Source organism: Octodon degus, unplaced genomic scaffold (assembly GCF_000260255.1).
Source record: "Octodon degus isolate 3935 unplaced genomic scaffold, OctDeg1.0 scaffold00059, whole genome shotgun sequence".
NCBI lineage: Eukaryota > Metazoa > Chordata > Mammalia > Rodentia > Octodontidae > Octodon > Octodon degus.
In genome coordinates, this window is record NW_004524635.1 from 5,656,962 (window position 1) to 5,670,831 (window position 13,870).

The 13,870-nt window shown below is 43.1% G+C and overlaps 1 protein-coding gene across 1 annotated transcript in view; it reads left to right on the forward strand.

The window, feature by feature from the left end:
• Rarb (retinoic acid receptor beta) overlaps positions 1–13,870 on the forward strand; it is a 183,455-nt gene that overhangs the window by 21,587 nt on the left and 147,998 nt on the right. Inside the window, exon 2 of the mRNA XM_004634191.3 lies at positions 6,817–6,965. Within this exon, the coding sequence (XP_004634248.1) occupies positions 6,817–6,965 (149 nt within the window). The remainder of the gene's footprint in view (positions 1–6,816; positions 6,966–13,870) is intronic.

A 13,870-nucleotide genomic window follows, 5' to 3' on the forward strand; every position in this document is an offset into this window, starting at 1 on the left:
AAAACCAATGCCAAGACTCCCTGGGAGAGAAGGAGGCTTCTGGTTTAGGTGAGCATAAACACACCCAGCCTGAAGATGTTAATGTATTAAGCACTTCACAAGGTGGAGTATGCTTTTAGCAGGGACCTGAGCAAAGAGAAGCTGCAGGAGTTCCCACGCCAAATTGACTCAGCAAAATGTGTGGGATTCCAAGGCGGTTAGGACAATGCAAAGGCATTTTCATGCCACATTGTCTCAAACGGGAACGTGTATGAGAATTACCAGGGGATTTTGTTCAAATGCCTGCTCCGATTTGACTTTTCTGGGGTGGGGATGGGATCCGGCGTTTTGATAATTTCCCAGAAGATGCTGACTGTCTTGGTCCAAGACCACACTTTGAAAAGCAAAGCTGTCTTTAAAGGCTCCAGAATCAAAGACTTCCCCAGCCCCTCCTTCATCCCCTGCCTGTGCTCAGCACCTGTTACATGTGTGGTCAGAGTAGCAGGGATCCTCATAACCCAGCTCCAGCCCTCGGCCAGGAATCGCGGTGACCCGGGCAAACACACGCTTCTTCAGGGTCACGGGCAGGTTACTGAGCCAAGACTGCCAAGAGCCCACAGTGATGTTTTCCTTCTCTTCCCCTGGCTCTCTCCGTTCCTTGCCTGCCCCAAGCCCGCGACTAATCCTAGAGGTGCTTAAGGATAACAAAGCCAGCCACAGAGGCAGGGCGGTTGCGCACACGGCACAGCCTTTCCTGCGTGACCGATCCCTGATTTAAGAAAGCGTTCACAGGTTTCCAAAGCTCACGTGCATGGAGAGGAATCGCTTCCCCTGAAAGATGATTAAAAGCAGAACCCCTTTCAAAGAGGTGACATAAAAATTAAAAGAGCGAGCCTTTGCTGCTTCCTCCCCCCAGCCCTGAACGTTTGGAAGCACGTCAATGACATTTTAATAAAATGTCTAGGCGCACACTCACACACGCATGCGCGCACACAAGTAGCGGTGGAGGGTCTGGTTGTAATTACTTGTACTTTAGTTGAACTTTGGCGCTTCCTTTGACTTTCTCCCTAATGTATATGAGCTGTGGGCTTCGCGATCCTGCAGCGAGTCCACCGAAGAAAGGGGGTGGGGAAGATCCAGCTCTGCTCTCTGCGGTGCCAACAAAAATGAAGCCCAACTGAACGGTTTTGAGCAAACCCAACACTTTGCCATTCTCCATTAATTAGCTAAATTTAACTCCCGCCCACTGGGACCCCAGAGCTCCGGGCTCAGAATTCCTCTGAGGCCATGCAGGAAATGCCTTTTGCTTTACAACTCCTTTTTCTTTTAAGGCTCAGCTGCCCGGAGAGTGCATTAAAATACTGTCTTAATCATGGAAGGTTGTAGTAAAAAGGCAGACTTTCTTAATGCACCCTGCCTGCCTCTAATCAGGCCCAACATAAAATCCTACATTCTGTCAACATGGGTTAGCCGGCCATAAATTAGCTCTTAGAAAAAAAAAAAAAAATAGTATACTGAACTCTTAAAAATCTAATCTACTACTTAATCTAACCTTTAGAAAAATCCCAAGCATGTAAGGAATTGTGAAGGAAGCTATTGTTGGAACAGTCGCTGTATTGACATGCCACTCAGGTGTGTTACAACAACAACTACATTTATATGTGTTTTCGCAGGTGAGCTGTGTTCCTAGGTGCCAAGTTCTCTTAAGGGCAATGTGAATTTGGTGAGCTTTTTCTTTTCTTTGGGAAGGAAACCTGAGTTGTGACAGAGTTTACCAAGGCTGCATCCCCAGGAAGGCTGGTGTTCTGTTTTTCTAAGGTCCTAATCTGTGCAGATTTGATTGGGTTTTGTTTTTGTTTTGTCTGCAAACAACCTCTGAGCGTGAAGTCCTTTTACAGCAGTGCTTTTCCAGCGTTGGTCTATGAAGGGTGTTGGGTCCTGAACTGCCTGCTGCCATTCTGCAAAACTGCAGAAATGGAGAGCAAGTGTTTGGAAACTTTGACAGCAATCTGATGGTTTTGTTGCTAAATCTAATCTAAAAAACAAAGTTGAGGCTTGAGCTCTGGGCATCTTTGATTTCACCTCATTCTGTTTTTCTAGAGTTTCGTTTTTGAATTTGATCAATCTGCAAAGGGCAGTGAGAGGGGAGGAGAACTAGAAAATGACTTCTCACCATGATAGTCTGAAAATCACTAATGTAAAGCTAACGTCCAGCTCTCTTAATAAGAAGTCTGAGGCTGGTCGTACCGCACTTTGAGGAGCACCGATTTAAGAGGGCACAATTCCCATGACTAATTTTACAAGGAAGGTGATTCTAGCTGTTTTCCTCGGTGGCAGTCATCTGAAAGTTGTGGGAGTGGAGAGGTTTAGGACATGGGCTAGAAGCTTGTGCCAGCGCAGATTGCTTCTTTCCGGGCTTCCTCTGGGCTCCGACTCCCAGGCCTGCGTGCGGAGAAGCCCTCTCAGCATCAATGCTGCTGACGCTGCTGGGGACAGGGATTGGCAGAGCCACGAAGCCGTCTCAGCAGAGGAACAGAAGCCCCTTTGCCCTGGCTGTTCCCTGACAAAGCAGGACAGCCCATCTGGTAGCAGTTTAGATGCTGCGCTGGAGGCTGCTGCTTGTTATCGGGCAGCCACTAAACAGAACTCACTAAGTCAGTAAGTAAGCAAGGAAATACATTAAAAAAAAAAAAAAAAAAAAAAGAAAGAAAGAAAGAAAAACCAGGAGGCAAAAAGTAGGTCCGAATTATTCCTTAAAGACTGCTTCCCCAAACTGAATCTCATCAGGATGACTGGAGTACAGTTGTTTTATTGAATGGCACAAGCCTCTTTTCCCCCTGGGAAGTCTAAAAACTGCTTTTTTGGCCTGCCTGAGATTGCTGAATGACCTAATACAGAACACATTGTCTGCTGGACCAGCAGAGTTTGCTAGCAAAAAAATTTTATCATTCCGTAGACTGATTGTGCTTGCCTGGACTAGGGAACAAAATGTTTGAGGCCTCTCAAGGGCATTTGATGAATCTAACTCTAATTTAAAGAGACTAATAGATTATTGATTTAGAAGGATGACAGCGAACAGATCAATGGCCAAGCACTGGTATCTACCTTAAATAACAAAAATGCTCCATGAAAGGGAAGCCACGGGGTGCCCCCCGCCCCCACCTTGTTTCCCACCCCCACTTTTTATTGAGGTAGGAGGGGATAGCAGGGAAGAGGCACTCTAATAAACTTGACTGAAATAAGCTTTTGCAATATTACCTAAGGGGTAAGAGATTGTGTGGAAGTACAGATCTTTGATCTTAATGCTTATGGCCTGGTTGTAATTCTAGAACTTGTCTTGGCATGGTTGCCTATGTGGCCTGCCGTGGTGATCTGACTGCACTGTTGAACTCTGTCTCTCTGTCTCTCTGTCTCTCTGTCTCTCTGTCTCTCTGTCTCTCTCTCTCTCTCTCTCTCTCTCTCTCTCTCTCTCTCTCATCTCTCCCCATCTCCCTCCCTCCCTCCTTTATTTTTTTGGCTCCAACATGGTAAATCTCAACCTTATAAATGTCTGTCTACTACCAAGTGGTAGGGTGATAACCTAAGTATACAAGGCCAAATATTTAATTCTTTACCACCAATGGGAAAATTACGCTGTACATCACTATTTCTTGTCCTGTGTATTTTTTGTTTGTTTCTTTCTGCGTATGCTACATTCTCTTACAGCACTGTGGGATGGATTCAAATTACAAAAAAACAATAGAAAGAATCAAGTCATTCTTCAGAGCACAGCCCTAACACTTCCTCTTCAAGTCTTGATTTCTCTTGACCTGAAGGCCTCTTCTTCCCTCTGTCCTTATATCAGTGGTTGACAAGCTGCTTTAGTTTGGCTTGACCTGGGAAGTTTTTTTTAGCAGAGTTCCTGACTCTCAGTCTCAGACATTGTAGCAAAAGAGGTCTGTGACGCAACGTGAGCGGTAGGCCTGAAAATGTTCTGCAGGTGGCTCTAATGTGCAGCCACCTTTGGAAACTGCCATATTATGTTCTTATTGTTGGTTGATTCTCCACTCAACCAAATTGTCAAGAATAAGAGAAAAAAACATTCATTTTCCATAAGAATTTCCATGGCATAAGCCATGGCATGTTATAGTCATGGTGCAAGCAATGAACAAGCACAAGGGCAGTCTAATTTAACAGTCTGACTTGGACTGACTTAAAGAAATCCAGCGGGGGAGATGGCTTAGTGGAGTAAGCGCTTCCCGGGGAAGCACAAGGGCCTGAGTTCAATCCCTGGTTCTGCCAAAAAATAAAAAATAAAGAAATCCATAGCTTTACTGGTAAACTCACCATAGGACCTGTGTGTGTGTGTATGCGTGTGTGTGTGTGTGTGTGTGTGTGTCTGTCTGTCTGTCTGTCTGTCTGACTGTCTGTCTGTCTCTCTGTAGTACAGGTTGGCCTTGAACTCCCTATGTAGCCCAGACTGGCCTTCAATTTTTATGATCCTCCTGCCTCAGCCTCTGCTTACAATAGAATATTTTTATTCATGACACCTGCCTTCTGGATTCATTCATTGCAAATGACCCTTATCCACAGGGGGGAAAAAAACTTTGGGCAACTTTTGGAAAATATTCTGGGATTTTTGACATCCCATAGGCTTCTGCCTCTTTGTTTGTTTTACTCCAAACTTCTTGAGTATTAAATTGCCTACAATTCTGTTTCCTTTCTTTGGGAGGATGAAATGCTGGACTTTTTTCAGCGCCTATATTTGAAGTGGCATATTTATGGAAATTACCACCCACTTTTGAAATTCAGGGCATAGCTCTGACAGCTGAATCCAGGCCTAACCGAATTCTATTTACAACTTTCCTAGACAAGCCAGATTAGCTGTTCTATACAAGCAAACAGAACATTAAAATACTCCTCTCCACATGCACATGTGCACGCATGCGCACCTCCCCCTAGGATATATACAGGGCTGAGCATGGTGGTGACAGCGTGGCACAGTGAGAGCTGTTGACCTACACAAATCAAACCAATTCACAAGACCTGGGAGGCACATAGGGCAGAGAGGAGTGTGAGTTGGCAGCCTTTCTAGAAGCTTGTTTATCAAGACGAACTAAAAACTAACAAAACATCTTTGAAATGACATTGCTTTTCAATTCCTAATTCCACTTCTTAGTATTTATCCTAAGGAAATAGATGGGGATGTGTTAAGGTTGGCTGCCCAAATGTTCATCCCAGTGGAATGTTTTGCAGGAAGAGTACTTAATTTTATTTTATTTTTGGTACCAGGGATCAAACTCACAGCCTTTGGCTTGCCAAGCAGGGACTTACGCTGCTGAGCTATCTCCCCAGCCTACAGGAAGAATACGTATTGATAAGGACATAAATCCATGGCACTGTAACTGGACAGCATCCTGACCTCAGTATAATTCCACCTTAGTAAACAAACAACTGGAAAAAAAAATCTAGCAGGTTGTGTCTAGATATGACAATGTGCCTTTCTCTGAATGAAAGGATTGTGGGTGACTCTCTGTGTGTTCGGGATCGTCACAAAGACCAATGATACCGCTTTGTAATTTTATTTTATTTATTTATTTTTTTAATTTTATTTATGTGTGTGTGTGTGTGTGTGTGTGTGTGTGGCCAGCTCAGCCCACCAGGGGGCGGGGCTGGCTGGCATGTGGTGCTGGGGGATCGAACCGCGGTCCCTGATGCCTTGCCAAGCTTGTTCTAAGTAGGTGCTTTAGACCACTGAGCCATCTCTCCAGCTCCCCGCTTTGTAATTTTAGCAAGTAGTTTTCTTGTTAATGTCATCATCCCCCCTTCCCTTTCAGGGGAGCTGATTTGCTCAGTGTGAGGGAGGCTTTTTGACTTCACGACTCCATTGTCTGGTTGGTAAGCCTCAGTAGCATTAGAAGTCAAACCTCGCATAGGAAACTTGGCACCGCTGTGCCATGATATCTAGAGTCAAGGGGCCGGGGAGATGGCTCAGTGGAATAAGCACTTCCCTGGCAAGAGCAAGGGCCTGAGTTCAAGCCCCGGTTAAACCAAAAAAAAGAAAAGGAGGTGGGGTGGGGCTTGATATCTAGAGTCAAGACTTGTGCTTGCTGCAAGAAATATGCACTCCAGGTTGATGTCTTTGTCACGAAACCTTGGATCTCACAGTAAAGATCATCACAGATTTATCTACTAGGACCCATTGCGCTGTACTAATGAATTCAGTCCAAGATTCTCCTGAATTATGAAAATACTATAATTGCAGTTGATTCTGTTCCAAAGGATGAATTAATTACTCTTTAAAGAAAGCAAATGAGTATAAGAGAGCTATTTGATTTCTAATTTTGCCACTTAACTACGTAGAGGGGCACTTAGTGCTTGAAATAAGGGAGGAAAAGGAACAAAAGCTCCTGAGTCATTTTGGCAAATATTTACTAGTCAGCTGCTGTAGCGAGACTGGATCACACTTAGCAGTGGTGCAGGTAGGTCTACTGGCCTTGTGAAATGCAGAGTGCGGGCTGACAAATATAAAACAACTCATACGCAGATCAACTTTCCAGGACAAGTCAGTGCCCTCTGAGTTCCATTTTCTCTTGCGGGTAAATTGGTGATAAAAGCCATCACCCTCGCTGCACTGTGGTGAACTTCAGATTAGGGAGACGCATGAGATGGCTTTGTAAGCCATGCCGTGCCGTGTGGATGTCAATATTGTCACCGCTGTGTCTGTGGTGACAATTATTTTTATGGACGTATCCCAGCTAGTGTTCCTGCTGAACTTGGAGCAGAGGCATATGAATTTACTGATAAATAAAAAGGAACTAAAATGCACTTTCTTCCCCTGTCCCATGTCTGTTGCAGCGATTGAAACGCAGAGCACCAGCTCGGAGGAGCTCGTCCCAAGCCCCCCGTCCCCACTGCCTCCCCCACGCGTGTACAAGCCCTGCTTCGTCTGCCAGGATAAATCATCAGGATACCACTATGGGGTCAGCGCCTGCGAGGGGTGTAAGGTGAGTACCTGCCTCAACGGTTCATGGTCCAGGTGCTTGTAGGGTTGCCTAGCCACCTCCCTAAGCGGCAGCTTTGACCTCTGCCGTGTCACCACCAGCCAGTGTGGTGCACGCGGTTGTGCTTGACGGGTGTACTGCTTGCTTGTGTCATTTTACTTTATTTCTAAAATTTTTTGCTACTGAAGATCGAGCTCAGGACCTTGTGCTTGCAAGGCAGGTGCTTAAGCCACTTAGCCAACTTCCCAGCTCATCATTTTACTTTAATGTTCAGAAGGGCGTGCAAGTGACTACGGATGGAGGCTGACAATTCCTGAACCCTTGAAATATCCCCACATCAAGTTCTTTTTAGATAATGAGGACCTTTTGAAGGAGTCCTGAAAAACATCCTCGTGTTTCTCTTTAGAACATGCCATCTGGTGTCTATGTAGTTTTATTTTATTTTTAAATATGACTGACAGTACACTGGATCAACTAACAGACAATCTATGGTTCAAATTGGGATTTATCTCCTGCCTGCTTCCTTGGCCTGGTGGCCTTTGAATTACAGTTTGATTTTCAGCCTCTAGGGACTTGCTAGTGCATGTGCATCATAAATTCAGGGAAGTTGGATTTAAAGTTTTTGCCTGCCAAGTACGGGAGCCTGAAGATATGCCAGAGTGAATATGGTTGTTTTGAATTAAGCTACGTAATTGTTATCAAGTCAATGGGCACAATTGAGTGAAAGAGCTTTGTGTGTGTGTGTGTGTGTGTGTGTGTGTGTGTGTGTTTTGAGAGAGAGACACACACAGACAGACAGAGACAAAGAGACGAGAGAGACAGAGATAAAGAGACAGAGATACAGACAAAGAGAGAGAAGAAACAGAGAGACAGAGAAGGAGACAGAGAACAAAGAATGATTTATAGGCAAATTCAACTCATCCATTAAAAATTTCTCAGAGGAGCCCAACATGGTGGTACATGCCTGTAATCCAAGCACTTGGGAGTCAGAGGCGGTGGGGTGGATTGCTATGAATTCAAGGCCAGCCAGGGCTACATAGTGAGTTCAGGGTCATACTTAAGTACACAGTGAGACCCTGTTTCACAGAAATTAAAATCCAAAAAAAAAAAAAAAATCTCAGAGGAACTACGGATGTTTTGAGCTAGCCCTTCCCTAGATAAATAACTTCTTTTAAATTCTCTCTGGGTGGCTGTTCAGCTGTGCTGTTTGTACATGAGAATCGGCTTGTAATTTTGAATGAGTTGGAATATCGTACAGGTGCTCCACGACGTGTTTGTGTTTGACTCAGCAGAACTTGCACGTCCTATATGTGTGGAATGGGCACTGTTGGATGGCCTAACAAGCAATCCTTTCTTTAAGGTTGGGTTCCCTGGGACTTCAGTTTTGACCAGGCTAGTCTGTGCAGTTTGTCGGGTCCTACCTGTGCTCCACCGTGTGTCTTTGGTTTGCTGTGTGCTTGCCAGACACCCCAGCTTCTGCAAGAGCTCACAGTTGGCTCGGAGCCTCAGCTCCCCTCTGCATTTTCTGGCCCAGGTTTTGTTTGTTTGTTTTGGGTTTTTTTTTTTTTTTTTTGGTGGAACTAGGGCTTGAACTCAGACCCTGTCAATTGTTCTTCCCATTTTATAGGTTGTTTCTTAATTTTGTTAGTTGTTCCTTTGCAGTGCAGAAGTTTTTTTAATTTAATGTTCTTGTGCATTTCAGTTTCTGTTCAGAAGGCTGTTGCCTATACCTGTGTCTTCAGAAGCTTTATCTATTGTATCTTTTAGTAGATTGTTTCTGTTTTAACATTTAGATATTTGCTTTATTTTGACTTTGGTTTAGCATGTGGTGAGGTAGATGTGTGTAGATTCAGTCTTCTGCATGTAGCTAGCCAGTTTTCTCTATATCATTTGCGGGAGCCCAGCGTCCCTCTTTCATGTATATTTTTGACCCTTTTGTCAAAGATCAGAGAGCTAAATGTACCTGGGCTTGTTTCTGAATCTTTTATTGTTTCATTGATCCCTGTGTCTGTTTTTATGCCAGTAACATGCTGTTTTTATTGCTGTAGCTTTAGAATACAGTTTGAAATCCAACATTATGATACTTTCTGTTTTGTTCTTTTTGCACAGGGTTGCTCGTGCTACTCCGAGTCCCTTCTGCTTTGATATGAATTTTAAAATTGTTTTCTCTAGTCTAGTGAGGAATGCTATTGACATTTTTATTGGGACTTCATTAATCAGGAAATCTCTTTCCATTTTCTGATGTTCTCTTTGATCTCCTTTTTCAGAGTACTGTAGATTTCTTTGTAGAGGTCTTTTGCTTCCTTAGTTTTTCTTTTTCTTTTCTTTTTTTTTTTTTTAATGTCTTTGGTTGTTGCAGGGTTTCACTACACAGCTCGGACTTGTGGTGATCCTCCTGCTTTCAGCCTCCCCAGCGCTGGGATCAAAGGCAAGCACCACTACCCTCCCCCCATCCCCCACTCTGGCTAGTTCAGCCCACCCTGGGGGCGGGGCTGGCACAGCATGTGGTCCCTGTACTTGTCTAAGTTTGCCTGAGCAGGTGCTTTAATCCCCTGAGCTATCTTACTGGCCCCTGGTTAGGTTCATTTCTAAGTATTCAATATTTTTGATGCTATCCACTTGGACTTCTGCTTCCTTTTATTGGCCAAAGCAAGTCTTAAAGTTAATCTAGGAAGAAACACTTTTAATGGGAAGAGCTCACATTATCTAGGAAAGTCATTAGGGGGAGGACAATATGGGTCATTTTTGCATTTTATCGACCACTGTGCACATCTCCTGTAACTCAAGTGGGAAGGGACTCTCCCTCTATTGGCCACTCCCCATGCCATGGATGCTTACTGATGTGGGTATAAGGTAAGGCTAGTTTGGAGAAATTTATTGAAGACAAGAACATTGCTCCTCTTCTGGGGTGTGAGTGATTTTAAAGCAATTCCCTTTCCTCCAGTAGCTTCTAACGTGGTAATTGGGAGAGCCATGTAGGAAACCAGTTGACATTGGCTAAAAAGTAAAATATTCATGGATCTAATTATTTTGTTATAGACAACTATTAGCTGAATCTACTTAAATTGCTCCTGAAATTTGGGAAGGCGTCAATGGAGTCCTAGTTCATTTTGTCTATTTTTGTTGTAACACATACATAAATCATCGTCTGACGTTCATTTGAAAGCTTACTGAAAAGATACTCTTTTATTTCTAAAAGTTTTCAAATAATCTCATGTGCAGAAATCTGGATAAAATGTGTTGTAGCCCTGCTTCCCCGATCCTATGATGCCTTTGGGAGAGAAATTATCTAGCACCCTTTTTTAGTGGCAGATTCTGGGACCTGGATATTAAGTTATTTCACTGTCTGTACAGTACAAACTGTTCTAATCCTCTCGCTGTCAGCTCATTCTCTGACCTCTTGTTTTCACTTGGGATTCTGACTCTTTTTAGGAAAAACCCCAACAAAAACAAGACTCATCCCAGCACAAACTTGGATAAACTTGGTTGAAAGTGTTCAGAGCCATAGGATGGTGCGTCTTTTAAACAGAATGACAGACCAGCTAGGTCAGATGAGTTCTCCAGCCAGATGCTGAATTCAATCATCGGTGTGTTGTGGGTGGGCCTCTGGACACAGGGGTTGCTTTTCCTCCTGGTAGTGGCCAAAAACTTGGCCCACATCTTGACTTGCTGGGAAAATAGGGAAAAAAAGCACACAGGACTGAAAACCATGGGAGAGGCACAGATATAATGTAAAAGGTACAGAAAAAGTAAGACAGCTTTTAAAAAAAGCAATTAAATTTTTTAAATTATCAGTATAATGAAGATTTTAATGCATATAAAATAGAAAATCTCTATTGTTATGCAATTAGGTTATTTCCAAATTGTTTTACAAGTAACACTTTAGTGTATAGCCTTTAAGTATATTGCTAGGGATAAACTAGTTGAATTGGACTTTATAAGTCAATGGCTTTGTACATTTTTTAAGCCTTTTGATGTAAATAGCCAAAATCATTTTGAGAAAATATGCATCTGTTCATGCACTGTCAATCTATAAAAAGTTGATACTAGAGGGGTCTGGGGAGATAGCTCAGTAGAATAAGCACTTGCCTGGCAAGCATAGGGTACTACATTCAATCCCCAGTACCGCAAAACAAAACAAAACAAAACAAAACAAAACAAAACAAAACAAAACAACAAAACAAGTTGATACTAAAAAATTATAGTCTCTCCTTTGTGGTAGTAGGTAATGGATTGAAAAGAAACTTATTTTTAGGAATTCTGCTTGTGTTTAATTCAATGTTTACAATACACCACATATATAATATCATTTTATTTATTTATTTATTTATTTATTTATTTTTGGTGGTGAGGATTGAACCGGGGACCTTGTACTTTCCAGGCAGATGCTTATACTGCTGAGCTATCTCCCCAGCCCCTATGATATCATTTTTTGGTACCAGTAAATCCACGATGGTGCCTGGTTGTCTACAAATGCTAGCTCAACCTTTGCCTTGAGATCCACAGTCAGTACCCTACGCTAACAGCCTCTGCCCCAAAGTAGGATTCCCAAACAGAACCTAGAGCATAACTTTAAGAAGTAATGTCTACAGCAGCTTCTGCCTGTCATTGCCAGGTTTGACTCACTGAACATTATTTGGGAAAGGGAGCTTGCATCTTGCAAGGAACCAGATGGCAGTCTGAGCCACTGCAACAGACATAAGATGATGACCAGAATCTAATGAGTGGATTGCAGTTCACCTCTGGGGCTGGTCAGTGGCTGCGGTATTGACACAACATCACCAGGGCAACGTAACCACTAGACGCACCCTCGGGATGTCCCGTGTAGGGGATTTCCAGGTCACTGAAGGCTACTCTCTGCTGAACACAGAGAGTACATTAAAGGGAATATGTGGTGTGCTTAGCCAAGAAGGTTTTGTAAGATAAAATCATAAAACAATATTGAATGTAAAATCATAAGATGGGAGCTGGGGAGATAGCACAGAGGCACAAGCACCTACCTGGCAAGCACAAGGAACCCAAGGTCAATCCTCGGCTCTGCATACTGCGGGGTCTCAGCCCCAGATCACTGGGCATGCCCTCTCAGCCCAGATGCCAGCGCCCACCACTCACCATGTGGCCCTGGAACTAGGTGTGGTGGTACACACCTATAATCCCAGCATTTGGGAGGTTGAGACAAGAGGATCTCTGGGAGTTTGAGACCAGCCAGAGGCTACAAAAGTGAGCACAAGGCCAGCCCAAACTGCATAGCAAGACCCTATCTAAAAATAAAATAAAATCATAAGATGATATAAAATAATGTATTTTAAGAAACTTTCTTTTCTTTCATAACCAAAATTTATACACAATTTTTGGCCTTAATCATAGTCCATACAATTTCTTTCTTTCTTTTCTTTTCTTTTCTTATTTATTTATTTATTTATTTATTGCCTTCAAAGCATATAGAGTGGCGGTCTAAGTGTCTACCTGGCAAACACAAGGACTAGGGTTCAATCCCTGGTACCACATGCCGTGCCAGCCTGGTGTGCTGTGAGGGCCACCAAAACTGAGCATGGTGGCACACGCCTGTAATCCCAGCAGTAGGGAGGCTGAGACAGGAAGATCCCTAGGAGTCTGAGCTGTGTAGCACGGGCCCCTGTACCAAATGAATGAATAGAATAAATAAAAGATTAGGAAAAAAAAAGCATGCAGTTTTTAGAGTGAGAATACTAGGAATTCAATCCTGCCTAGTCCACTTCCTAGCTAGATGAATTTATCCAAATTCATCCAGCATTTTAAGTTTCCTCTCTTTCTCTTCTCATCTGACAAAATAGAGCTAATGCCTTGCTCGCCATAGTATTGTTGTGAGAATAAGTGGAGTCAGTATGCAAACAATCACGCTGTGTAGAATCATAGCTGGTGCTGATGGTATTCCTGCTTGGTTATTGTTTATATTGTCAGTAACTTGTAATAATGAGTTTTGCATGCAATGAGGTAGCATCATGTCTAATCTTAGTGCTTATCTCATAACGTTCCTTTAGCTTCTCATTCCCTAGTTTAAAAAAAAAAAAAATTCCTCTTTCCTTCAAGACTCAGCTTCAGACCCAACCTGAGCCTCCCCATATTCCAGCAGAGCAGGGTTAGCAAATCATTTCTTCAGAGTCACATGGTAAATTTTTTAGGTTGTGAGGGTCATATGTCCTCCGCCATAAAAACTCTACTGTACCATTATAGTGTGAAAGGAGCCATGGATAATATGTTTAAAAAATAGGTATGGCTATGATGCACAAAACTTTATTTATAAAAATAAACACTTGGCCAGATTTGGACCTCAGGCCATAGTTCCCTGACCCCCACCATAGTGCATGGTCATATATCTCTTCTCAGTTTCTAAGAACTCACACTTCAAAGTTAGACTAGGTGGTTTTTTGAGGACTATAGGCTATGATAGCTTCACCCCTGCCACATACATAGACACATATTGCAATGAGTTGGTGTTCCCATGTCAGGGATCTAAGACTTGAAAACTTCAAGCCTCCTCTCCTTAGCTAACCATTCCATCTCCCCTCATTTATGCTCCATTTCTACTTCTTCATCATCCAAAATAAGAGAAATTAGTAATCTTGTTGTGACAGTTACTTCTAGAAACATCTGGCATCCATCCTGCTTTTTTTTTTCTCCCCTCCCCTGGCATCTTGCTTTGACAAAGTATTTAGAATGTGTCTTAGTTACTTTTCTCTCGTTGCTGGGACAAATACCCAACACTCAAAATGAAGGAAGGAAAGGTTTATTTAGCTCACAGCTACTGGAGGATTCAGTCCATACTCAGCTGAGTCCAACGCAGAGCAGCACAGAGCAGAAAACAACCTTTCAAGGAGGTGGCAAAGAGCAAGAGCACAAGGGAGAGGTAGCCGCAGTTCAAGCAGCTA